Source organism: Salminus brasiliensis, chromosome 19, assembly GCF_030463535.1.
Source record: "Salminus brasiliensis chromosome 19, fSalBra1.hap2, whole genome shotgun sequence".
Lineage (NCBI taxonomy): Eukaryota > Metazoa > Chordata > Actinopteri > Characiformes > Bryconidae > Salminus > Salminus brasiliensis.
The window spans coordinates 11,737,771-11,765,734 of NC_132896.1; the positions used below are offsets into that span (position 1 = coordinate 11,737,771).

Sequence of the window (27,964 nt, forward strand, 5' to 3'; positions counted from 1 at the left end):
TAAAAGTTAAACTCTTCCAAGACCCAGTCTGCTGGTTTACAAATGAAAAAGAACAGATGCACTTGACCTAAAGGGTCCTCTAGCCTGGGTTTAGGATATTTAGCGGAGTATAAAAATGCGACGTATCAAGGCCATAGACGTTCTGCATAACGTCAACAAAATATAAGGGTCTAGAACCATCTATGACCAGGGTGTGTTGAATAAGGCCATTCAAAAAATAAATAAATAAATAAATAAAAAATAATTTTAAAAAAAAAAAATCCAATGCAAGCAGACCAGAAAGGTTTGTACATACCATGTGTCATCTAAAACTAAAGACATGGTGCCCTTGCCAGATTTCCCTTAAGACTCTGGTTAAGTTATATAACTAAAGGGTGGAGGACAAGGGAAAGTATCCTTGTGAAATAGGGACTCAAGATTTACTTCTTATGAAAACTGAAGTCCCCCTATGGTCCAAAATCCTCTACAGAGTACATCAGAAGGCCATGTTTTTGATTATATGAGCAAAGCTGCCAGCCATGAATTATTCTACTGGTAAAATCCACTGCATTAATGAATGCAAAAATCAAAACAGTAAATGGACTGGAAGCAATAAGGATTTAGTGTAAACATGAGGTTTATTGCAGTGTGCATTTTGTATCCAAACATTGAAGAAAAAAAATAAAAATAATCTTTCCATGGACACAGTAAAGCAACAAAACCTATGTTTTTAAAGTCCTTGGACTAAAAAAATAATAATAATAAAAATAACCAAAAAACCTTTGCCCTGTGTACAAACACATGGTCCTGGTTGGCTTGTAAGTATGAGGCAAGTCTTTGGTAGTTAGAAAAAGTTAATTCAAGGAGCATGTAGTCCTTCTCCTCAGACAACTCGCATACACACAAGTCCTGCCAGCGGGTAAGTTGGCATGTGGCATCAAAAGAACACAAACATCAGGTCTATCAGGAGTGCATGTGCAGCAAGAGCAAAGTCTTCTTCTCCATCATTCTGAAGCATTTCACTTTACATCGTCCACTAATTTACAGAACTAAGCAAAATGTATACATACTTTTACTCCATCGAAACAATCAGTTTATACATAGCTCATATAAACAAGTTGATTTTTGTTCAGTTACCAAAAAAAAAAAAAAAAAATTAAATCCCCATAAGCAGCAAGCCCCAACTGTAGAGAATACAAGCAACTGTTATGAATCATGGTTAAAAATCACCACTGAGGACCATGGTCTTGCAAAGAAGTCCAGTTCATCAGTCATGAAGCTACTTGAGCTTTCAGTGGTCTTGTGTATGAGGGACCACTAACGTGAGACTATAAGCTAGGTACAGGCAGCCAAGGACGGAGCCTTGTGTGACCCAGGTAGCTTGCAGCAGTGAGAACTCCACATGGGGCTCTTGTGAGACTGGAAGAGAGTCTCTTAGGGAATGCGTCCTTGGTGCCGCGCGGACAAGCCAAGGGTGCGCGGGCCGTGGCGCTGCACGGCTTTCGGCTGCTGGGACAGCCCCGTCACACGAATGCCTTCTCCTCCTCCTCCACGTTAAGAGGGAGCGAGAGAAAGGCTAGGCCGGGCCCCCTACGGCATGGCTGGTGGTCCTGTCGTACGGACGTCTACGGCTCTCTTTTCCGCGCAAGTCCGAAGAGATTGTCGGATATTACAGAACACGCAAGGCCACTGGAACATCGTAATCTTTCGTTATTTTAGGTCAAGTTCGTTTTCGTCTGTAAAGCCAGCTTCGGGTGGAAGTTGCGCGATCAACAACGACAGCGACGACTCGGGAGGTCCATTTCAGGTGAGAGCTGTGGCTCTGCCCGCCCCATGGCAGAGCCACTTACACAGCGGAGCCCATGGCGCTGTAGTGGCCTCCTTGCTGAGATGACTCCAGCTCCTGGGCCTCCATGGGCAGCATGGCCTCCGAGGGAAGGCGCGACTGGAACTTCTCCAGCTGCTCAGGGCTGGCAAGGTTCTTCAGGAGGCTGTTCTCGCGCTCCAGCTGGTTGTTCTTCTCCGCCAGCTCCTTGATCTGCTCCTTCAGGATCTCCACTTCCTCCCTGACTGCATACATCAGGTGGTTCTTTACAAGATCCTAGACAAGAACGAGGAGATATAGGTTTAGCTTTACCATCCTCACATCCAACACTCCACAGCCATTCACTACGGTTAGGCCACAGCACCATGTTTGGAGCTGATCGTTTGAGACGTATAAGAGAGCCAAGCATTTTAACAAAACACACAAGCTGACTGCATGCCTCTTGTGAAGAGAGCAGAACGTAGTTCCACTTTCGTTAAGACTGCTTCGCACGCAAACCCACATGTGCAATGGATGCGAGGAGCTACACAGTAGGAGCTCGAAAGCACTTCACAGCTATAGTAGCTCTGAACTCAACCCCCATCCCAAGCATTACCATCCCTAGTTATGGACAGGACTAGTTCTTTGGATACAAGCAAGCTATTTAACCACTTTTTCTTTTTAAAGGGTTTAGATTAGACACTTGCAGATTTTTAGAGCCTTGCAGATAGTTTTTAGAGAATGTCGTCTTACCATTGCTTGTTCGATCTTGTTGTCAATGGCCACAACGCTTGCACCAGAGGCACTGGAAAGGAAAGAGAAGAAACCTTGAGTTCTCAGAAGCAACAAATGACACAGTGAAGACCACATGGATAAAGGGGGCAGTGCACAGCCAGTGCAAGATGCCAGTGCTCCAAAGATGCCAAAATGAGAGACTAAATAAACAGAAGACTACACAAAGACTGCAAATAACTAGTTCTGAGTGCCTTCAAAATAACAACGTAGGAGCAGCAGACAGACTTCATGGTAAAGCCTATTCTACACGGGTGCAGGCTAATCCACAGCACGAGCGGAGCGGAGAGAAGAGGGGAGGGAAGGGGGGGCTGCAAAACAAAAGGTCTGTCACGACTCCTCGCCTGGGTGGCTCTCCTCAGACAGAACTAGCAAGACACACGCTACTCTTTTAACAACACAGCGGAGTTACAGCTCAATAACAGCTCCAGATATTAATCAAATGGACCATTTGGCTTCAAAACTGCTTCGAGCTAACACTAACACACACGAGCTCCTCTTCAGTAAACAGGCCAGTGCTGTGTGCTAAGACCCAGCCACTAATCCAACCCGCCGCCTCCCCCCCAAACACAAAACCAGCCGAGAGCGATGGGATAGCATGGGATATTTACCTGTTGTCAAGTTTGACAGACACAACATCTCCCCCCAGGAACGACGAGAAGAAGGAGATTGAGAAGTTGTGCAGCTGATAGACGGCGAGCTCCATTGGTGTTTTGAACATCTCCGTGCTCATGTTGAGGACTAAAGCCGTCTGGATAATGTTTCTCGCCACGTTTGCGACTTGTTAGCACACTACGAGCAGGTACGACGCTTGGTTGCAGTGCTTGTGAAAGGCCGAGCTCTAGCACTCTACTACTGTGGTTTCCCTGAAACTCTGTCGGCGACTGATACTATTTCTGCCGCAGCGCCGCTTTTATATGAGCTGCGCGGTGACGTCACATGACGCGGGGAATAAATTATGCAAATGAGCTCGGCGGCGTTGACCCCTCCCTGAACTCGCTGAAGGAACACCGCAGAGCAGTAAAGGACCCACAGGTCAGTAAAGGACCCACAGGTCAGGAGCGAGAACATGAAAACAGCAACAATAAAACACGCACTGCACAGATAAGTGACCCGGCAGGCACTCACCACTGGCCAAGTGCACCAAGACTGTCCTACAACGACTATAATGTAAAGTATAATGTAGAGAAATCCTGCAGCAGCACGTTATTTCCACAATGATCACCCTCCACATGACACAGCACCGACACAGAAATAAACAGCACGGTTAATACTAGTCTTAAAGTCTTAAAAACACAATTAAAAAAATAAAAGTCCTACAGCGCTGAATTAAATATACTTCAAACTGCATTATATCCAAATTACAAATGTTCAACGTGCACAGAAATAAGACACACAGTGCATACTAGTCTTAAAGTATATATATATAAATAGTATATTTAAAAACGTATATTAAAAATAAAATAAAATGCATTAAAATAAAAGTCCTGCACCCCTTATTTAAAGTAGTTTTTCGAATAACTCATAACGTAGTATTTTGCAAAAACTATTAAATAATAATAAAATATATTAAATAATAAAAACTATTTAAGTTGGTTTATGTCATATAAATGATATAAATGATATTGACTGAAACTATTCAAAATAAATGTTAGCTTAGATGAACAGAATTATGCATAAAATACATTTAACGGTATTAAAAAATGATATCAAACTACATTAAATACTGTTTATCATCAGTTTGTGTTCCAGTAAAGCTGAGAGTTGAGTTTATTATTTTAAAAAGAGTTTTTAATATAATGTACTTATTTATTTTGGCATTTAATTCAAGGAATAAATTGGCATGCATGTATGTTTATAAAAGCATGAACAAGAAGTCTGAATAATTAATATAAGTAAATATTTTGGGAACGTTTTGAACATAGTTGACAGATTAAGTGTGATCTGTTAATCTTCCCAAAGGTGTTTTTTTAGTCCTTGTTTAATGTTCCTCACCTCTCTCTACCAGCTCACACTCGGCCTCTAGTGGCTAAACTGTGTATTACAGTCAGTTTTGACTATGGCAGCAGGCAGGAATAGGGAGTAGTCAAAACACAGCCCAGAACGCTCATAGGAACACAATGTTACCACCGCATCAGACCGTTCACGATGTGCTTACTCTGCATCCATTGCTGAACCCCTTTTTGCTGTGGTTGAAGTATTACTTCATGCAGCAAGCGCCGCTGCAGAAAGGTCATGTCACAAAGCTAAAACAGTGTCTCATTAGCTCAGAAACCAAACTATATATAGAACAGAAATCACACTAGTTAAGGCGATGTGCTGTAGACATTTGTGGTGTAGACAGGGTCGTACTTTCTGATTGTACTTTTTGCTAACAGCATACAGTTCACACTGCTTGATAGTAGCTAATCATGTTAGGCCCTGTCAGGACGAACCCAGTTTTCTTCACTCTTGGTGAGAGGGGAGGGGGGGGGTAGAGAATGGGAGGACGTGTCCAGACATTAGACCACACATTAGATTTCACACCGACCATTAGCTTAGGGTTAGTACTTACTTCTCATTCAATCCACCGTCACCCACAAGTAGTTAATGAACATGCCAGGGCAAATACCATGCGCTAGGACCTGAATACATTTCATTTCTATGATATTTAGTGCAATGTGTAATTATGTCAGTATAGAGTGTGCAGAGGCTTTTCACAACAGCAGGGATTGAAATGGCCTGTCTTGCATGACCAAAATCAACCACATAGAAAGCAAAGCCAGTCTGGGATGGTTATTCATTACATGACTTGTTGAGGAAGTGTTACATTTAAAGTATTAAGGTAAAAGACGTTACTCCAGGGGAATTGTTCAACCAGGATAAGGCTCACAACAGCCCACTTTAGATGATAATGTCTATACCCTAAAGCTAGAAAATGCAACAAACGGTCCAAATAGATACACTATATGGACAAAAGTACTGGGACACAGGTTCTTTTACTGTTTGTTTCAATATAAAGGGCAGTAAAAGAGTTTATCCTGCTTGTCTCTACTGCCTATGGGTGGTTTGTACTCAATTTTGGAGCTTGCTGTGAGAATTTGATTACATTCAGCAATAAGAGCCTTAGTGAAGCAGGATGTTGGATTATCACCACCCACCTCTAGCCCTTACTTCTCTATGTGTGTATGCGTACACCTGCGTCAGCAGTGGGTGCAACTTAAAGTAGCTGAATGCATTTGTTACAAGGGGTGTCCACGAACATTTGGACAGTAGTGTAACATAGGGCCTCATTCATAATTGAACTGAATGAGTCAACATTTCCTGAACACCCACATACTCCACTGTTTTCTTTTTTGGGATTTGTTCAAGTTATGCTGACAATGGGATCCATCAGTATAAGAGCATAGCTGTGGACAATTCTGCGCCTTACAAACGCATCAAACGACTTTTCTCAACAGCTAATTTATTGATTTGTTTAATGTCTATTTTTTTTTTTTTATTAAAATCAGGAAGATATTGGTGAATGAGGCACTGTAGCTGGATGCCTAAAGGGGGCTCCACTTATTCAAGCACAGCACTGTGCAGCACTTTTACACAGTGACCCCATACAGAGAACCAGGAGCTGTGCAGTGTCTCCAGCAAAGGTGAATGGTTTAAAATCAGAAAGTAGCCTCATTTACATCTAAAAAAAATCAAGAGCTTTCCCTGGCAAGTTAGCGTTTGGTGAAGGTGTTTCAAAATTTCCCCTGAGAAACAATGTAATTGATTAATGAGTGACCCCCGGCCTATGATGAAGGGAATACCTGAGTCCCCTTAAATCAATCACATTCTATTAGAGAAATCGTTGGCACTTGAAAATGAATGGGCATGCCTTTTAACAGCTGTAGCAGCTGAGCGTCTGTGAATTTGGCCGATTAGGTTTACTGATGTATTGACAACAGCTCTGTCCCTGTGTGTTAATCAGATCGGGTTGTGGCAGTTTTTGTAAGCTATAGTCATTACTATGTCAGTAATTCAAACCACTTTATGGCCCAAGAGACACTTCTCTTTGGCTGTTTCTTTTCCAGACTCTATTAAGGAAATCAATATCCCTCTATACGAACATATCTAACCAAATTAACACCAGAGCTCTGTGCAGTTTCATCTGCAGAGGTATGATCAGCAGCTTACTCAAGGGACAAGGACTTATTGACCCTTATGGAAAATAAAAAGGGTTCCTTGGATTAACACTATAGGAACCACTTTTGCCAAAGAACCTATAAGAATCTTGCAATGTGTAGGTTCTAATGATTTCAGGCGAGCCAGGAACCACTGAGAAACCTCTACTGTTAAAAGTGCAGAAAAGCTAAACACGCAAACATGATCCCATTTAAAGAGTTTTAACAGTCGAGACGTGAGCTCACATTAGTGTCAGTAGTTCCTGTCACATTTTGTTTCATGCAGGCTTTCTGAAGCTGCCAGGTTGGATTTCATAGTGCCTGCACCGAGAGGTAAGCCTTTACATGTTCTCTCCTGGACCACGGCCCTCCTACCGAGCTGTGGTCAGGCTAATTGGCGAGGGCTGATCACTGAGTACTGTATGAAACAATCATGGCGGCTCGGAGGCAGAGGACAGAGGAGAAATCCCCTCTTAATCTGAAGGGTTGAGCACCATGGTGAGATCCCTGCAGGTGGCGAGGTACAGTTAGCAGCGTAGCTCGCTGTTATGTAACCATCATCAAGGGAATGGTGTTCTTTTTAGTTCAGCTTGCTGCGAACGTGGAAAAGCAGAGCGCACCAATGTGACAGCGTAATGTTATTCCATAATTACAGGACTCCCTCTGCTGCGGCCGTGTGCTGAAGCAGCAGCCTGACAGCCTCTGATTACACATAGGAGGACAGCCGGGTTCCTAGCTCAGTGTTGTTGAAAGAGTATGATGTACCTAAACGGAAAGCGACTCAAGTGAAAGTTAAAGGGCCCGTACTGCGGAAAAGTGATTTCCTTGATGGAAAAACAAAAATTATAATAACAGAAAAGTGTGAAGTATCATTTGAATATTGTTCATTTTTATACACTATATGGACTAAAATATTGGGAGCACTGGGTGGAGCATCATCATTCCAGAGAACACAGTTCCACTGTTCCACAGCTCAAATGCTGGGGGGCTTTATACTCCATTTGAATCTGCTCCAGAATATCTGTGTCAGCAAGTGTAGTTGAGTAGTGTAGGTGAGTGGGGTGGTGCCTTTGGGGTACATGTAGAGTACGTTTGTAAATTTGTTGTTTTCTGCAGTTTGAGCACTATCCAAAGTGGCGGCAGAGTTTGGATGAATGTTAGGAAGAAAGAGTATACAGTCCTGTGAAAAAGTTTGGGCACCCTTGATCAAATTACATGTGTTTTATTCTTTGAGTGTAAATGCACACCTCTGCACACTCATTATTACTGTATATGCATAATTACTGTTATTATTTGTATAATTGTACATATTGCAATGTGCAAAATGAATGTGTAAAATTGCCTGAGCAAAAGTAATGGCACGAAATGTTCAAAATGTGAAACTTTGTTTTCTGTACTTTAAAAACAACAAGATGTGTCACTGAACAAGGATACCCAAACCATTTGCATAAGACTGTACATATAATTTTTTCAATATCTAAAAATAATAGTGAAAGTCACCTGAAATGGTCACACTCGATTAAAATATCCCGATGCTTAAATGCAGCAAGAAAACATTTGTTAATTACTGTTACTAAAAATAGCTCTTTTAGCTCCCTTAAGAACCTCTTAACAGACAATCAGGAATGAGATATGTGAGTCTCAAGAACCTTTTTGGACATTGAACACATTCAGTAAGAAAATAAATGTGTTTCTAGAAGCAACTAGTCCAAGTTAAGACCTGTTTAGGAAACTTAATTTAGCATCCATTATTTATATGTCTCCCTTAGTCTCATCTCAAAGCCACAACGGTATGGAGAGAAAATAGCTGGCAGCTGTAACAAAGCCTTGTACTTCATGGTACTTTAGCGGAAGTGGGGCATTGTACTGTGTGCCCTGTCACCATGTGAGAGTGGAGATGTCTCCAGCTCCCTCTGGTAAACAACTGCTCTGCACTGCTGCTGCACGCTCAAATTGACAGGCTTTCAGAGAGCTTTTACGGCCGAAATCAAACACTGATGTGGTGTCAACTAGAAAATGCTTGGATGGATTTTGCTTTGCAGCTCCAAAAACTTATATTTCACTTTTCTGATGTTTTTCACTTTTTAAAAACACAATCTGAAGCTGAATTGTTCTTTTCGTTGTCTCAACATTTTATGATGAATGAACCAATAGAAATGCCCCAAATGACTTTACTTTAGTTTTACATTTTAGTTTATTATTCATTGACTTTCACTGAAAGTTAAGAAGGATTTCATACCCCCTTCTCCTGTAAAGTTGTCTTTTTGGAGTTACAAGGTTTTTGCGTTGTTACATTTTATGTAGCTACCATATTAAAAATCACCTCTGGACAAAAATGAACTGTCTTTGTAAACAGCAGTGTTAGAAAACTCTATGCTACACTGTAGAAAGTGTGACTAGTAGTAACAGTAATGAGCATTTGCGGTTCAATTACAATTAAATTAGCTCTCGATTTAACAGATTGCAAAACAGCACACTTCATAGCATAAGTGATGATGAACTCTTGCTGTCAAACGGTCCATGCAAACTGTTTCCTTTAGTTTTTTAAAGTACCTTGAACACTTTACCACATTCTCCACTGTGTACTTTTTTTTTTACATTAGCAGGTGTGAAATGACTGTAACTGCACAGTTCAGAAGTACGGTGTAGAACACGAGACCAGTCCATCTGTCGCTGATTACAGTAATGAGGTTAGGCAGGTAATGAGCCTGTTCATGACAGTCATACTTGAACCTTACAATTTTCACACCTTGTAGAACAAGCCCTGCAAGCCTAACCTTGGGATTGTGGCAGCAGTTAGATGAGCACTCCGGTTTTTCTTTTTTAATTTTTTGGTCTTTCACACTCACCGCGCACCCACGCAACTAATCCATCAGCTGTCAGCGCTAATGATACTTACACAACCTGGCCTGTGCAGCACTTACCGCCTGCTGTCTCTCCTCTTGAATAGGCTAGGTGAGTAGGGGGGCTGGTAGCTCATGGCCGAAGCTGTATGCGGATAGCGGGATGCAGCGGATGGGTTATCTTGGTGCCAGGCGGAGGCAGAAGCTGGGTATTGTGCAGGCTGTTTGGAGTGGTCAGGACGTGGGTGAAAGTGTCCCATTCTCTAAGCTGAATGGGAGGAGAGTGGACAGACAGGGACGCTTTTTCTTTTTTTTTTCACCTCAGCACTGCCTCTGTCTCTCAGTACAATGAGACGAATACCCAGAAGGCCTCTGGTCAGGACTGCCAGGCAACTCTGATATGGTGACGAGTTGAACGGGGCATAACGTCACATACATTTTCAGGTTCTATAGGTCAACCCTAAGGTCAGGATTACATTTTTTTAGTGAGTAATTTTTTCTTTTACTTTATTTTACACAATGTCGGGTTTTCGGAAGGCGTCTTAGTGCAAAGTAGGTCAAGCATCACCTCAAACACTCTCTATCAGATTTTTGGGGCTTTGGGGCAACTGCGCCCAGATTAGTTTGGCTTTCCTGGCCATCTTTGAGCCACAAAGTGAAACCAAGCTATAAAAAATACAAAAACCTGAACTGCATCATGTGAAAATAAATGATTTATGGTTTCCATAAGTGAGCAGTCAGTTGAATAGACTGGGGGTCAGAGCATTCAGGGTTTTTTTTCAGTACTATATTGAATTAATTACACCTTTAATATTTACAGAACAGTTAATGATAGTTTAGCACACGCACTGTAAGTGGCACTGACTCGGAAGGTCACAAGGTTCAAGTGTGTGTGTGTTCTCTTTGTCTGCCTCAATATCCCTTTACTAATGACACTAAACCACTCTGATTAAATCCTTTGTCTTGTTTTCTTTCCCTTGATATTCCGCTGAAAGAAGCTATCATCATACCTATCTTTGAGACCCTATAAATCTTGTGTGTTTATTCGTTTGTGTCGGAAAATTACGCTTTTGTTCAAAGGCATCGGACGGCATGTTTCAACTGCTACGGCTGCACTGTTCAACCAGCAGACAGTGTTGTCATGAGTGAATAGGAAGCCGCTGAGAGGGAGGAGGGAGGGGGGGGCAAAAAAAACATTCAATCATATTCCAGAGAAGACAATTTCGTAGTCCAGCGTTATTCTATATGTGCGGAATGTCTGAAGGGTGTTTGTGCAAAAAAACATGTCTTAGCAGGAGCTGCCTATTCAAACCAGGGAGATTAAACTGTTTCTTTTAATCCATTGAATTTGTTTAATTGTCTGATTGGGTTGGGTCAAAAGAGCTAGGCTTTACCTGGATAAGGTATGATTTAAGAAATCGGTTCAGCCCATAATGTTTTTAGGTTATGGCTTTCATTGCCTGCTCTGTGTCCCAAATAGATTACAGAGTCTATATCCTACATTTTTTGTGGTCGTGGAACAGTAAACAACAATTTCACACAATTTGCATGGTTTAAAGCACATTATTTTATTTTTTTTCTATTCCAAACATCAAATGGGCGGGGCTAAACTGCCATAGGCCAAATAGATTAAGAGAGAAGGAAACAACCTACTTAACTTTCAATGAAAGCCAATGTAAGATTTTGGAGCATTTCTATTAGTCCCTTCGTTATGACACTTTAAACTCAAGGCAAACAACAGCTGCCAAATTCACATCATGTCAAAAAGTGCAAAACAAGAAAAATGGAGATACAAAGTTTTTGACAGTGATAAAATGTAAATATGATGGTTTTTATGACCTCACAAAACTGTGAATTTACAATTGCTTGTTTTGTCTTAGGTTTCACATCAGAATGGTATGGACTGCAGATGAAATGGTGCTAAAAATGTTTACATATTATTAAACGGTTTAATTTTGCACAAATCAATTTTCCATGATATTGCCCCTTTAAACTGTATTCAAGTTGTGTGGTAAAGTCTTTAGCAGATGCTGATTGTTTTTATCTTTTCCCGGTATAATATTTCAATATGTTTTTGTTATGTAACAGAAAAGTGTTGGACTCTACTCCACAGGGATAATCAGCATCTGAGAACATTGCACAGTGGTTGCTTGCTACAAATTGCCTGCCAAATGCAATAAGACAGGTTAATGGCAAGCTTTAAAATAGTGCTCTCGCTGCGCCCACCACCCTTTCAAACACTCGGCTTGCATCTGCTGTATATCACCAAGCAGTCACCAGTCGAAAAACTATAGAAGGTTTTCCCTGATTTTACTAAGAATAATAAAAGTCATTAAATCTATAAAATACCACACATGGAACAAGGCAATGACCAAAAAAGTATCCTACTTAGAGATAGAAGGCCAACATGTTTTCCTGGCTGCCAGTTAAAAGTTTGGAGACACATTTTATGCAGGAGAGAACAAAACTTTTTCAAACTCTTCAAACTTTTAACTGGCAGCCAGGAAAACATGTTGACCTTCTTTCTGTCGTTGGGGCCTGCATTTGTCTTCTGAAGATTACCACTGTGACAGCATTATGGGAAAGAACACAAGCAGAATTGTACAAACTGTCCCCGTCCTGTTCTGTTTATGTGTGCATTATAAACAGACTTTGCATTGTTCTGAGAACATCTTCATGTGGACGCCTGGGCTCGGCACGTCCACCACATTCGCACGGCTCATGTCTTTTGTGCTCCCATCAACACGCACTGATGGGATGCTACTCCAGCCATAATTTCACTTTCACGCCCACACCAGTAATTCTGTATGGCAGTCATGTGATCTACTGAGTCATTATGATTGGTAAGGCCGTGCGTGGTGCCGTTATCTGATGACACGGGGGGAACACTTATGTAAGGCCTTATTTGAATAGTTACCGAACAACCTCTGAGTATATGTATAAGCAGGTTTATATGGCTGTTTGAAGCAGGTGTGAGCCTGCCGCTGACATCTGCCGATATCTTTCCTATCTGTACACTTGGCTGCAGTCTCTCATCAAATGTGAGGCCCAGTGTGGGTGATGCAACTTCAGACTTCAGGAATGCCCAGTTTTTAATGGATAAAAAAAAATAATTTTACTAATTCATGCATATTTTAATTGTTGACAAACAAAAAAAGTCAGTTTTTCTAAAGAAGCTTTTAGTGGAAGGTTGGAGTGATGTGTGTAAAGTTAAAGATCCTGCACACAAAGCTTAGGTTCTAATGGTTTCCCCTTGAACTGTACATTCAAGCCAAATACATTTTGCTAATGCACTATATTTGGAGCTACACTCACAGGCACACTGATTGTGAATGAGAGGAGCTTACTGTAGCCACTCAAGGCAGCTGGGGAGGGTTTGGGTCATTTCACAGCCAAGGGGCCACTGGATTTTCACACTTTATTCCGAGCTGCGCGCTGTTCCAGCATACACACCCGTCTGTGTGTCGGCTCCTTGGCTCTTAGCGCTGGTTGTTGTAGCGCTGAAGCCTTTCAAGGTTTGAAGGGTGTGGAAGTGGGACCCAGCTGGGGATTTGTCCTGGATCAGTGAAGGTCTGAACAATGTACTGCAAACCTCCAGGGTTGGGCGACTGGGAAATCCAATTTACAACTGCTATCTGATCTCACCCTTCCACAGAAGGGCCAGACAGTTTTACTGCAGAAGGAAACAAGCTCCAAGAAGAGTTGTATTATGTCTGATGGAAGGCGGTCAGCTAAGTTCAACTCAGTTAAGTGAATTTCAAAATGCCTAAAATACTTTGCATACTCAGTCGACAGCAGCAATGCAATGAACTAGGTGTGAACATATCCATTATCCTGTTACTGCAGTGTGTCATGCATTAACATCTGTCTGCATATAAATATGGACTGTAGCTTGCAGAGTTCTTTAAACATGTTAAAGCATGAGCTATTTGCACTGTTCCCTCAAGGAAGCATCTTTCTGAGGCTTCGAAAGTGTGCCTATGGAGCAACTTAATGTTGCGTTCACCCCAGAACAAAAGGTCACTGAAGTCAAAGGCATAGATCTGCATGTTGTGTAAGCTCAGTTGTGCTCTATGCTGAAAGGGCGCTTTTCAGCACAGAACTGCTGAGCAGTCCATCAGGGTTCGCTGAATCAAAAGCACACACCCAGGGATCTGCCTGCTACATGACCAAAAATATTCCGGCGGACTAATGTGCTGCCATCCAAGTTTTGCTGGTTCAAATCCTAGGTCATGCAGCCGGAGCCTGAGAGAGCACAATTCTTCTACAAATAGCAAGGCCATTTGTAGATGACTCTCTCTCTCTCTCCCACACATCACTTCAATGCAATGCTGGCTAGCATTAGAGTTGGCTACCCGGTGTTTTCCTCAGAGCACATTGGTTGCCTGGTGATGTTGCTTTCGCAGCAATTCGAAAAGAGGCGGTGGCAGGTTGTGCATATTTTGGAGTATTCGGAGTGCTGCCATTCTTACCCGAGTATCGCTGGTTCGAATCCCGGGTTATGCTGCCTGCCATCAGCAGCCAGGGCTTGAGAGAGTACAATTCTTCTACAGTGTAATGCTGGCTGGCATAGACTCATCTACAACTCCAGGCATTATTCTGGACACATCTCATACTGACTAGATTCTCAGTTTTCTATTTTTATTCTTTTAGTTTATTTGAAACAACGCAAGAAGTATGTTTGCAGAAAACAAAAATGAATACCAACAAATTCTGGAAACAAACATCTCTAAACAAAAAAGCTGAAGATAAAAAGAGACTGGCTTGAACAGCAGGATATTGATCCCAAACACACTCAAATGCTCACACTGTGTCTGCAATGTGAAGGTGCACAGAACAGGCACATTAGAATCATTTTATTAACTTATCCGCAATCAAATGTGGAAATTTCCCATGTTTTCTGCAGCTGAAGACCAGCAACATGCAGGAGCCCAACCACAAATTACTCCAGTCAGCTTCTCCAATCTGATTAGTTTCTGTCTATCTTATCACAGTCTCTCTAGTGTTCCCAGAGTGAATTATGTTCCACTATGCAGCTTGACTGCACTCAGATAAACAAGGAACATCCCTGTTGAAAGACTTCTTTTGTAAGGTGCCTGTAAATGTCTTATAATGACCTTCTTGAGTTCTTCAATTGGCATGCATGAGCGTAGGCACTCCTGAGCTGAACTGTAATGTTGTGCTTTTCTATCAGCTACGCCTTTAACTCTTAGAGGTCTACTGTTGCTACTGTCTGTTTGCTACATATTTACAATGTTCAATTATTATGATTATAATTCCATAGGAACATAATGATGTACGATGATTTTCGATTAACTTTCAAATCCGTTTGTCAAATCCAACTTTTTGTTCAGATCATAATAAAACCACGTCTTGTTATAAATATTTCTTACAAATAAGAATTCCAAGAAAAATAAATTGTCACCTTGCTTGTTTAAGGTGGTAGTAACTTCTAGCTCCTGCAGATGAGCCTGTAAATAACTGTGGGGTGTGCAAAAGGATTCATAGATTGGGAAGAGGTGCTAGAGTGCAGTGAATGTCTCTTTCGATGTGTGTAAAATGGCTTGGAAAGCAGATGTTAATGATTGGTTAAAAGGAGTGATTGCATTTGGGCGTGCCAAAGGCTATAGTGTGAAGAAAGTGGCTGAATTTGCAGTGGCAGGAATCCCAGTCTACAGGAAATCTTTGTCAGAATTGTGGCCAAAGACAAAACTGATGGACAGGGACCGCCTGCATCTTTCACGACTTGTGAATAAAAATCACTTCGCTTCCAGGAAAGAATTGCCTCCAGAAGTCAACTTAGGTCCTTCACAACCAATTTCTGAATGAACACTCCACAGGGAACTGCATACCATGAACATATGGAAGCAGAGTGGCACGCAAGAGGCCTTTGCTCACTTCTGCTCAAGAATCATAAGAATGACGAGAACTTCCTGTAGACTGGGATTTCTGCCACTGCTGGTAGACTTGTATGACGGTACGCTTTCATACACCTGCAAATTCAGCTACTTCCTTAACAATTATGGCCTTTGACACACCCAAATCCAATCACTCCTTTTCACCAATCATTAACATCTCCTTTGCGACCCATTTCCTTGCTAGTATATGTGGTCCATGTGCAAACATGCCCCCTGCTTGGGCATGAAAATGAATTGCTCCAGATGTGATCGCAGGAAAATGCAGCAGTGGCTGTGCTGCTGCAAATAGGCCCAATTAATAATGCATTGCATTCTGTGGAGGCCCAGAAACATCCGAGCAGGTTACTCACGCGCGAGTGCTCACAGGCCACACTAATCGATGCTGCTTGTTACACAACGCCCTCCTATGGGCTCAGCTGTAGCGAGAGAGCTGCTTCTGGAGAAAGTAGGACCTCTGTCACAGCAGCCTTATATAACCGACCCCATCTGCATGCAGCTTGGCTTGAGGAAGCCATGAGGCTGATGACTGCTTTTACCTGATTGTTTGCCTACTGAAAGCATGCATGGATATATATCAGTGCATGACCACCATCCCCTACAGCGACTGGATGGGTCCAAATGAAGGAGAATTGATTGCTTTTCATAGTGGCTAATTTTCAGCTGTTTTTCATTTATTTACACCGGGTCTTGCCACTCTTACAGATTTACTCTTTGACAGATCTAAGTTCCAAACCCAGTTTAACACTCCTAACTATATTGTTCACTTGTTCCTTGCCTCTTTAACCCACTGGAGCCATGGGTCATTGTTCAGTTATTAATCCTAATGCAGAAACTCTGATTATTATTTGATAACTGTTTAGTTTGGCATAACTTGTGGAGTCCCACAAGGTTCTATTTTAGGGCCTATAAAACTGATATTAAATATGCCAGCAATGTAGGTATGTAAGTGAAGACATGTGGGATTACATTTAGGGTCTAATGGTTAACAAAATAGATTAAGTGTGTTAGAATATTGTTGGAGCTAAACTCTGCCCCCAATTTGGAAATGCAAGGTTTCCATTACAACAGTTACTTTGCCGCCCTGGAGTGGGTAACGTCATTGAGGACAGGAGGTGCGGAACACGCCACAGGGACTTTGTTTGGGTGGTCAAGGAGCCCTTGCCTTTCCTGCCATCAAAGCGGCAGTGCTGAGGGCTTGGCCCCTGTGTTTTTTGGCCTGCACATTGGGCGAACGTGCCAGGAGGAAGGTGGTGGGTTGGCGCAGTTTCGATGGCATCAGCACGGAGGGCAGAGCAAGGCTTCCTGGGGCTCAAAGCCTGTTCCCAGATTCGCTCATTAGAGCCCATCTCCCCTCCAGATAAACCCAAGCACATATATTCACTTGGGTTCGTGCAGTGCATCTAATTTATCTCCTCAGGTACCTCTCAGCATCTCTGGCCTAGTGATGGACTTGTTTGTTCACTGCAGGCAATGAGGCCTGAAAATGAATGCAAATGTATTGAAATTCAATATTTCTCTTCCGCTGTGTCTCTTGACAACCACATTTTAATGAGTTCATTACCTCATGTGCGCAAAGTATAATTAGCATAACCAGAGAGGACGGGAGGGAAAAAAGCAAAGCCGCGAGACGACAAGGTGTTTTCTGGGAATATGAGCGACCGCAACTGACGTTGATATATTGCTCCTCGGATTGAAAGGGTTCTTCGTTTACTGTGAGGACACTTTTGTGATCAGGGAAATGGCTTAGTCATGCTCCAATTAGTTACATCAAAGCTTTCATTACTATCTCTGAACACAGTTCAGTGAATAATGCAGGCAGAGGAGGAAGTGAACAAAGCATGTTGGGCTTCTGTTCCATTTGCTAATGTCCTTTGTGTCAGTTACCTTATAAACCACAGCAAAGCCTTATTCATGTCGTTAATGTCTGGGGACAATTATGGTCTTTTAAAAAAAATGGCATATATATGTTCATATATGCAAGCTACGCTATTGCTGAATTGTTTATGAGGTCATAAAACCAACACATTTGCATATATGCACTTGTTGTTATATCCCCACCCATTCAAACTGAGGTTATAGGAAGTGCTACAGCCCAGACTAATTCTTCTTGAATGAGCCACTATACAGGGCAGCCCATCAGAATCAATCAGGGGGTTCATTTGGGTACATCTTTAGGATGGGTGAATAATACGTTTTCATGATTCACAACATGTCATCATACATTAAATGTTCAAATGTTTGTGAACATACTTCTAATGCATTCAGCTATATTAAGTTGAACAAACAGTAAATGAGCAGGTGTCCCAATAGTTTTGTTCATATACTGTCATTTATTATATTATATATATTTTTATGTTAGACGTTATAATGGACAAAGAAGAATCAGTGGTGGCACACTTAAAAATGTCATCAAAATCTATAAACATACATTGCCAGTCAAAAGTTTGGACGCATCTATTTGAATGAGTGCTGATTATCAACTTAAAAACATTCACTGATATAAATGCTAGGATGACCATATTTTTTGTTTTAATAAAAGGGACACTGGGGATACATGGGCATCCATCATTAAGATGATGCTGCTAGGGGGTTTCAGGTAGGTCTAAGTTGTAGAACCGCGGCAATGTGTATGCGGAACGGCAGAAATACCTCTCAAACAATACATTCAAATTTACTAATGTATCAAGACCAACATATAGCCATAATAGTCTATATACTCAGCTGCTTTCAGTTCAACTGTGCTGTGAATAGTTTTTATTCAGTGTGTCACACACACAAACCATATCCATGATATGCTCAGAAAAGTATAAGCTGATTGTGATGAAATAAATCCCAATACAGATAAATACCCTCATACTGCCCCAGCCGGCTCTGGGCTTGACGAGAACTTGAACCGTCAGTCATTATTTAGGCAGGACTTGCTCTTCATACCAACGTAGACCTGATGACCCTGATGAACATGAAGCTGAGTGTTGCAAGAAAGGATTTTAAAAGATCCATGTATTGTGCACAGGGACTTCAGCATACACAGACACAAAAGGCCACATAAGCGTTGTGTAAGCTGCCCATTCTGGTCTAGCTTCATCATTTCAGTGAGCACGCTATAAAAGCAGAGGCACGCGCTCAGGCTCAGTGTTTGCTGTCAAGGCTGCAGGCAGGGCAGATTGAGTGCACCTGGCCCAGGCTGCCTCCCCTTACCTCCCTCTCACTTTCCACCCCGCTGCCCCGCACACGCATTCCCGGGCCTGCTCCTGGCCATGAATGGAGCTTAGCATCGAGAGAAATTCCAATGAAAGCAGCCAATTTTTTGCAGCTTTCTGATCTGACTGAAAACCAGCCTTTCACTGTGTGCATGTGTGCTTGCATGAGCTGTGTGCATGAGCTGTGTGCATGCCTAGGTAGGCTAGTGCATTTGCGTATTCGCATGTCGTTGTATGGCGAGAAAAGCACTGAATTTACCAAACTGTGCTGATGTGAAATGATGGACAGTCAGTGCGTCCCTTTCTGCAGTGAGAGGCGTCATGCATTCTTAGAACAAGCAAAAGGAGGATTTAACGGTTAAAAGGCATGAGCGGAAAGAACCGATACAGGCCCAGGTAGCAGAGGCAGTGACGTAAAAGCTCAGATCGGAGTTAACCGGCCAGAGAGAGGCACGCAGGCGAAAAGGACAGTGCAAAGATGAAGGTAGCTGATGTGTAGGATTTGCACACGTAGGCATAGCTCAGAGCCAGCGAGCTGTCAAGCTATCTCCAGAACAATCTCAAAGCGTAGACATGCAGGAGGTGGTTCCCACAAAGGCGGAGAGATGCTGGCATGCTGCCAGCACTCCAGAAACACGCTACATACAGATAGGTCAGGAGGGGTGAAGAGCAGACGTTAGCCCACGGTGATCATGAGCGCTATATTGCTTAACTCTGTTGCCTTTGGGGTGAAAGCAAACAAAGCTACCTATGTTATGTATTACAGTGTCCAAATACTATGTATATATATTTATTTAGCATTTTATTCATTAGTTCATTATCATAGGAGCTGTAGGATGTAACTGTAGGCTGTTTCTGATAGTGTTCCTTGTCTTTAACTGCAGTAACTTCCATTTTTCCCTCTTTTGGTGTGACACAATGTCCTATGGTGTGACACACAGAAGAACCAAAGAGTTGGTATTATATCAAAATCTTAATAATTCAATATGAAATAATAATGAAATGAATGGGAAATAAAATAATAATAATAATAATCACTCATTTTTAACTGGCTGGTATTAAAGGTATTAAAGTCATGGATAAAAATAGTATTTACAATGTCATATTAAATAAATAACACGACATTAAAATATGTAAAGAGATTTACATTTAAGGTTTATTTTTCAGATTTATTTGCGTTGCACCATAGAACACGTTGGTGCCGTGCAGTTAAAAAAAAAAAAGTGAGTGGCCGCTTATACTGACTCAGATGTCAGATTTCATTTTGAAATGCTGCCTGTTTTTAAGACGCTGGGATTTATTATGACCCTCAACTCTGACAAAACGTCAAAACATTGCAAGTAGTGACTGACACAAGCTCGTCTGGTGTATTTACACTCAGATTCTTTGCCCCTTCACACTCTTTGCCAGTAACTGTTACATAACGAGTCCTGAGTCATTTTTAGCCTTTTTTGTCCCATACGGAAAGCCTGATCCCAGTTTAGACAGGATAGGGGCAGTCCGATCCATTATATGGTGAAATGGAAAAAGTTGACCAGCTCTGAGGGGAAAAAACTGGCAGTTCGTGTCACCAGTATAGCACAGTATGTCCTCTATCCAGGCCTTGACCACAAATATGAAACAAACAAAAAACACCCATTTTATAAGGAGGACTGACTTGCCTATTATAGAACCCTATTATCCAGTGTTTGTGTTGTTTAAACCTATTTAAGCTCGATGAGAGGGCACTTACATACATAAAAAACAATGTAAAAAGGCAAGCCACACCCAAAAGCTTATTTACATTAGTGAAAAGTAAAGTAAAAAGTAAAACTGCTGGCCACGCCCCAAAATCTTCTATTATCTGTCTTGAAAACAACTGCAGATGTTTCACTTCGGTTTTGTTCTTTTAATTTATTTATGAATTTATAACAAACACAACAGAGAATTAAGATCCTCAAAGTCATATCTGACTACTCAACATATGCTGTAGGTTGTGTGGTTTGATTATCTGTCTCATCAAAGCTGGGTAAGACATGTTAAAGCACTGCATAGCTTACCCATTTGCAACAATTTGGTTATTGATTATTACGCATAACTTGCATTAAAAACCATACTTCTCTTTCTCTAATAATGGCAAAATGAGTGATCATATACAGCACCAGTCAAAAGTTTGTTTGAATGTGTGCAGATTGGCATTTTAAAAACATTTGATCCCAATGCTAGAGTGACCATATTTTAGTTTTCAACTAAAAGAGGACACTGGAGATACACAGGTGTCCACCGTAGGTAGGATGTTGTGTTGGGGGGTGGTTTGGTGAAGGACTAAGATGAAGGACCATGGCAATGTGTATGTGTGAGGGTGGAATAACCTCAGTATGTTAATGTACATTAAAACATAATAATTTACAAATTTAATAAAAGCAATGAATAGCCCTAGCAGCCTCTATGACCAAATCATCTCCAGGCCTACTTGACCCCCCCCCCCCTTCCTAAAAGCCACAACATTATAACTACGGTGGATACCCAGTGTCCTATTTTTTGAAAACTAAAATATTGTCACCCTAGCACTTTTGTTCAGGTGTTTTTATAATAATTACCAGCAGACATTCAACCAGGTGTGTTCAACTGTTTGACAGGTACTATATAACTAATATATAAAATATATAAAAACCTTTCTCAGCACTTTATTATACTGAAACACGAATACAATTGAAAAAGATCAAAACGTTTTATATAGTATAACCTCTTTAACTTCATAGACGTCTACATCCTAATAGCATGACCTTTTAACTCATTTTTTCCAATATTTAAAAACACCAACTGCAATTTACACTGTGTTTACATTTCTTGGCAAACTGACCAAAATAAATGGTCCAACATTGCACAGAATAAAATCTCGACACTTCATATTACGTGCATCTAATAGCTGTGCAGTTACAGATGATTAGGCCATGCAATAACAATGTAATTACTGGTGATGTATTTACTGTTACGGATAAAATACAGTAGTACAGCTTGTGTAAATCCACATGTATAACCTTCGGTTTTGATTCCTGTATTTACACAAATGTATCTCAGTAGCTGTGACAACAGATTCTCTCATATGTGATTATACATGTGTTATAAGATGCACTTTAGTAATTAAATGAGTCAAAGCCAAAATTTTACAAATATGTAATTACACTGTAATTACAAGCTGTACTACTCTAATTACAGTACATACATTGTTATTGCATGACTGTGAACTTGTACGTAAACTGCGTAAATATAAAGCGGATCCCAATCCTGTTATGGTTCCTTCGTTCTGTGATAGTTACCATCTCAGGGATTGTTTTATCACTCTATTCCACATCATCACAAACCGCTACAGAAAACATGGCCACCTGTGCGTCCCCACACATTTAACAGGCACTGAAACTCCGCTAGCTCACCCTGAGATGCCACCCTCTTGCTAACGTTGTGTAACTACCAGTCACCCCTCCGCCCTCACTGATTGTCATGATCTTCATACTGTGTCAACATGCTAAGCTTCTGCAGCCTAAAGCATGCGAGCGTGCCGTCAGCTGGCCTACCCCCCCGTAATTAGTGCGTCTCTGACATGTCTGCGACTGGCTTGGCTGCTGTCTGGTTCGCAGCTATTTCTGGCATGGCTGAAGGTGTCAGGCATTGTGCGTTGACATCAGGAATGCCCTCGGGCGTGCATCAAGGTGAGGCCTTCTGCAGAACTTGCCATGATCTGCCTGTTTGCTCAGCGCTAAAGCCCTGTTTGCACTGTCTCGCAGGCATCTGCCCTTGCCCTTTGTGCTTCTGCATGCTCCGCTGATACACACTGTTGACTGTCCTCAACCCCTTTGAGAGCATCTGTCAACCTTCATGGGACTGCACATAAAAGGTGTGTGCTGAAAATACTGAAACAGCAGTGTATCAAAATTCTCTTTTCTCTCTCTTTTCACTGCTTATCAAATACTGTGGTCGTATTTATGGAAGGCATTGCACTCATTATTTGGAAAGGTAGGAGCTGAGAGTACATATGTGTGCCTATATGGATTAGAATATGGATTTTCTAGGCCTCAATGCACTGTTGTCTGTCAGGGGCTAAAAAATGAATACGCTGCTGACAGTGAGATGAGCCAGCAGGTGTAGCACCTAGCTTGGCCTTGCCTCTGTGTTTGTCTCTGTTCCTTTGTTTACATCGCCCCTGTGCTTGTCTATGTGCTCTCTGTTTGTTTTTGTTGTTGTCTCCGCCCTGGCTCCGCCTGGTCGCCAGTGCTCCTCCCTGTGTAACTTCTGTAACCCTGCCATCTTCATTAGCCCCAGGTGTTTCTTGTCCTTGTTTAGTGTGTACATATCTCTTGTCTGCCTTTGTTTTCAGTCATGCATTGTTTGATGTTCCTTGTCCTACATTAGACACTGTGTTGTTGACTTCACAGCACTCCACACTCCACAGGACATGTGCTGTCTCCATGCATCTTGTTACTATTTCTATTATATTTTCTAGCTCTCTCACTGACCATCTCACACTAGAGAACTTGTGAACCATAGAGTGTGGAAACGACCAAGCAGGATGAATGCTGGCTAAAAATCACGGAAAGGCTAGGACTGACACTGACCATATAAATAAGCAGCATATTAAAAGGTACACACACAAGTTGCTCAGATTAAGAAGACTGTGAATGACACACATGGACCACATCTTTTCCATATACTTGTGTATTTGGAGGCTTTATTCATTAAATGAGCTTGGATCCATTTTTCTGAAGTTTGTTCCTCATCAGTTACCATTACAAGGCTGATTTTGTCTCATACTGAATTATCTAGCTGCCTTAACCACTGTGAAAAAGTGGAACATGAACAGTCTGCCAAGGCCCAGCCTAAGTCTACATGTACAGTGAGATTACTCAGTCTTCTTGACTGATGCGCCTTGAACTGTAATGTATACAAACTTGGTAACCATGAGTTTCCTGGCAACGCAGTGTGTAAACAGACCAGCAGGACGAGCCTGTACATGACCCTTACATAAGGACAGCGAGGAGAGCGGCCACAGAAAGGCCCTATTATTAGATAGCTCCCCAGTGACATGAGCATGGAAGCAGTGGTTAAGCCCCTGTGCTTTCAAGATGCTGCTTAGCATCCGCTGCTGATGCATTTCCTGAGGAAGAACAACGGCGAGTGAACTGTATCCAAAACACACAGTATATATGGATTCGCCTCAACACAATGCTATGGAGCCTTGGGCGAGTCCTGATAGCTTGTTTGAGGTGTACAGTTAATTTCACCACTCAGAGATTTGGATGTGGTCTCAACTGAGATTATTATTATTAAGACTGTTTGTGTATTTTAAGGACTTTTACAGCTAGTTACTCTATTTTATCACTACATCACACTTCTTTTTTAATGTTTGTATTCCTGATTTCAGACAAGACTGCCAATAGTAGTAGCCTGTGTGAGCATTGTAAGACATTTTACTGCTAATTGCTTGTTTTATTACTAATATACTATTTATCTTTCTAAACCTGGCTAATAATTGTAATGTGAGATCACCAATATGGTATAGCAAAGCCATTAATTCACAGTCTGATTATTTTGGAAGCATGCAGGGTTGAGTTCTGTGTAGTTCCAGATAACAGAAAGGTGGTCCTAAAGGCGGTACATTGTAGTCTGAAGATTTTCTCTGGAACTGGCCACAGCAATGACTCAAACTGTTTTTATAGTTGCCATTAAAACACATCCGTCAAGCTCCAGACACTCACGTGATGTGACCCTGACTATCATTCGTGCGAAGGGTGTCCCGTGTCGCTGTCTGAAAATGGTTGACTGGTGCGTGTGGTGGTGGGGGAGGGAGCTTTGTGTGTGTGTGTGTGTGAGCAAGAGAACACTGAAAGAGGGAAATTAAAAAAATGAGGAAGAGAAAGAAGCGGGAGCCAGGGCTCACAGCTGTTGTTCTGCTGTGCTTCCTCTGATAGTGGACTTGGCTGTACTCCCAGTTCTTTAGGTAAACTGTAGAAAACACAATCACCTTGGAAGCGTTTTTATGAAGAAAGTATGATGCCAATGTGCAAGACGAGGCAGCGGCGCTAAGAAAATATCGGGTGTGACGTGAACCCTTATTTTCAATGTAACTTAACTTCCAGTGTTTTTAATAGAGGTTTCTCCCATTGATGTTTCATTGTTAATGAACTTGGATCTTGTTTTCTGAACAATTGGGAACAAATTGGCCTTCTGAAAGGGTACACATCAGCACACGTATGACCAAAAGTGAAGCTGAGGGACAAATTTGTGCTAAAGAGGAACATTTTACTGACACATCAATTCAATGCTTTTTCATTCTTGTCTGTTTGGATTCCACAGACATCACTGACATATATTCCAGCTACGACTGACCATTTTATGGATAACGCACATGCATTTCATCCTTTTCACATGCACACATAAGGCCAACGTTGATCCCCTGTTAAAGCTGTCACCCATCACTTGAATGAACATGCTGACATATGGAAAACCATTAGCCTCTTATCACTGGATCAGCTTATGGAGCAGACTTTAATTCTTTAATCTGTTCCTCACACATTGCCCTTCGCAAGAAGTCGTGCTTGCACAGGTCAGCCACATGGAGGAATTTTACTCTGGAATACAGCTCCAGAGGAACACAGTGCTCGTGGCTCGCCCCATAGCCCTGGCAACAGCCATTCAAGATAACTTCTTAAATTTCACTGCACTTCCAGAGACACCTCTAAAGATGTTTGTCTGGACTTGTAAGGAGCCAGTACAGGTACAGGGTATTTAATGGCCTAGATATGATGTGCATATCAATTGCCCACCATGTAAAACACTTAACACAAGCATTGTCTAGAAAACGGTGCACCAGGCTTGATTGAGATGAAAGCCAGAGATTGGAGGAGGTCTCCAGAGAGCAGGCCAGTAAACATGAGCTTGAAGGCCTTTAACAAACCCACACAGTGTTTTTTTGTTTTAAGCAAAGAATAAGACATCTGTTAAGGCAAACAGAAACACAAAGTGTGAAATCCATTTCACTCAGTGTCATGTCAAGCACTGTCCTTACAACATGGTTGTTGTTACAGCTGTGTTCTCAACACTGGCTCTTATCATCATCATCATCATTATCATCATCTTTTTCTAATGTAACGTGTGAACCAGGGCCCCTATTCTGGTCACTGGTACATAGAAATACAAAAAAACACACCAACCTCCCTTTGTTTTGCATTATATCCCATTTACCCATTGGCACATTTCTATTATATGCACTCTTTCTTTCAGATTTAGGTATGATTAAAGGCTTGAATGGGCAAGCAAAACATAAGTAAGATGATACTATTAAAACCTAATCCCAGACAGATCCTATGACACACAAGTTAGTTTTTATTTTCCTTATAGTCCAACTGTAATCAATCAGGGTCACAACGCACTAGACATAATACATGAAAACCAGTTCAAATATATTAGTCCCTGCTGTTCTGCAGAATGTCTTGGATTTTCCATGCCGCTGGCAAAAGCTGAGGATTTAGCCTTAAAATAGAGAATGCATAATTTCTTTTGTACCGCAGTCTATTGTGTGTGAATTGGCTCGGTGGCGGTTTAAAGTAAATGTTAGTTCTTACGAAATGTTCTCATCTGTATCTGAACATCACACTAATCCAAACATGATCATGAACTTGAGGGCACTGTATTCACCTTAGTGTTCAGAATCCGAAAGTGAAAACCACGGGTTTTGGTGTTGTCATGGTTGCCTTAAGGTAATTCTGAGAATGAGCTTTTATTTCTCTGAATGCTTTCTTCTTCTGGGATACGCACTGTTTGGAGTAATTCTGTGAAGCGCAGTGGGATTACAAAGAGCATTGAATTCCTAGAGTGTTAAAACAGGAACATCTCAAACCATACTATGTATGGAGTGCAGCCATTCGTTAATCACAAGAACAAAGACTTCCTCAATTAGATATTTTCATGACCTTATTTGACTCAATTCTGATACCCAAAAGAGCAGGCAGCTTCCTTCCACTCTCCGGGGGTTTTTTGTTTTTCTATAGGCCACACTGCCTTAGATGGACATTGGCCATTTAAATTGCAAGGGCTTGTTTTCTTTCATTCTTCATTCTCATGGTCACAGAAACCTACCCTACATGTTAGTTTCATAGTAGTTACTAATAAATAAAACTTTACTCAGCCATTTCTAGTTAGAATATAGGCTACAAATATTGCATCTATTAGAAATTATCAGAATTTTCCTAGAATTAGTAAATTATTGTAGTTGAATCTGCATCCTCAGATCAGTGCAGTGAAGTTGCTCGTTTCTCAAACAAGCAAAATGTGACTTATGTGTAATGGGCCCCAAAAGAGCCCAGAATAGGGACACAGCTTAGCAGTGCTGGCCTAACAAGAACCCAGTCCTTTGGACACAGCAGAAAGCAGCATATTTCACATTCCAGTCCTGAGACTTTTGGGTTTCTTGGCAGAGCTTTGGCCGGACTTTTAAGCAGGGTTCTGTGTAGCAGACTGAGCTGCTCTGTTGACTAACCATTAGCATTTGTCTGCCACGTTAGCCGGCAGGCCGTCCCTCATTGATGCTTCGCTCTATGACTTTTTAATGGAATGGATGTTTCCACAAACTGATTAAATGGCATTAGCAATTAGTGTCCCTGTAAGTTAGCTAAGGTGCTAGTGTCCTATGCTAATGCTAGCCAGAATTGCAAAGAAGCTGAGACTATACAGGGCACATCTTGCTTTTATTTTTTTGGCATGTTCAGTCTGCTTTCCACCTGGGCCAGCGCCAAAGACAATCACGGCATCCTAGGACTTGGCAGAGGGCGCTCTTTCTGTAGTTGCCTGCACCCAGAATGACCCTAAGTGAGGAGGCTGAAAGTGTACATGAGTTTTTTAATGCTGGCTTTCATTGTACAAATAACCCCACAGATGCGTTTTTAAAAGGATGAATGTCGAGTGGTAATCTAACACGGAAACGCAGAGAAAATGAGATGTAAATGGAAAATAATAATAATAAATCATTGTATTGTAATATGTGAAAGCGGAGAAGGCATTTGGCACAGGCATGAAACAGGGTGTTTCCAGGACAGGCTGATAGTTTCCTGTAAAGCCATAGGAAGGTTGCCTAACTGTTGCCTTCAGTTTCTCCCTGCCCTTACACTCGATCTCCCACAGCTGCAGTAAACACAAAAAGAGAACAGACTGTGAAGGGAAGGACAAATTGTTTAAGAAGAAAAAAAGTGCATGCATTATTGAAAAGGGCAAATCAACTAAAGAAAGCCATTCTTAATCACATGGATTGGGATGGGGA

At 41.6% G+C, this 27,964-nt stretch overlaps 1 protein-coding gene across 2 annotated transcripts in view; it reads right to left on the reverse strand.

Annotated features, from left to right (window-relative positions):
• Positions 1-598: 598 nt before the first annotated feature.
• Positions 599-27,964, reverse strand: part of tsc22d3 (TSC22 domain family, member 3) — a 38,637-nt gene continuing 11,271 nt past the window's right edge. The window contains exons 1-3 of one of the 2 annotated variants that reach the window (XM_072663930.1): positions 3,187-3,474; positions 2,537-2,588; positions 599-2,080 (exon numbers count right to left, since the gene is read on the reverse strand). In XM_072663930.1, coding sequence (XP_072520031.1) covers positions 1,826-2,080; positions 2,537-2,588; positions 3,187-3,308 — 429 coding nt within the window. In that variant the 5' untranslated portion in view covers positions 3,309-3,474 and the 3' untranslated portion in view covers positions 599-1,825. Of the gene's footprint in view, positions 2,081-2,536; positions 2,589-3,186; positions 3,475-27,964 lie in introns of those variants that run through there. The other variant, XM_072663929.1, reaches the window with a different exon arrangement.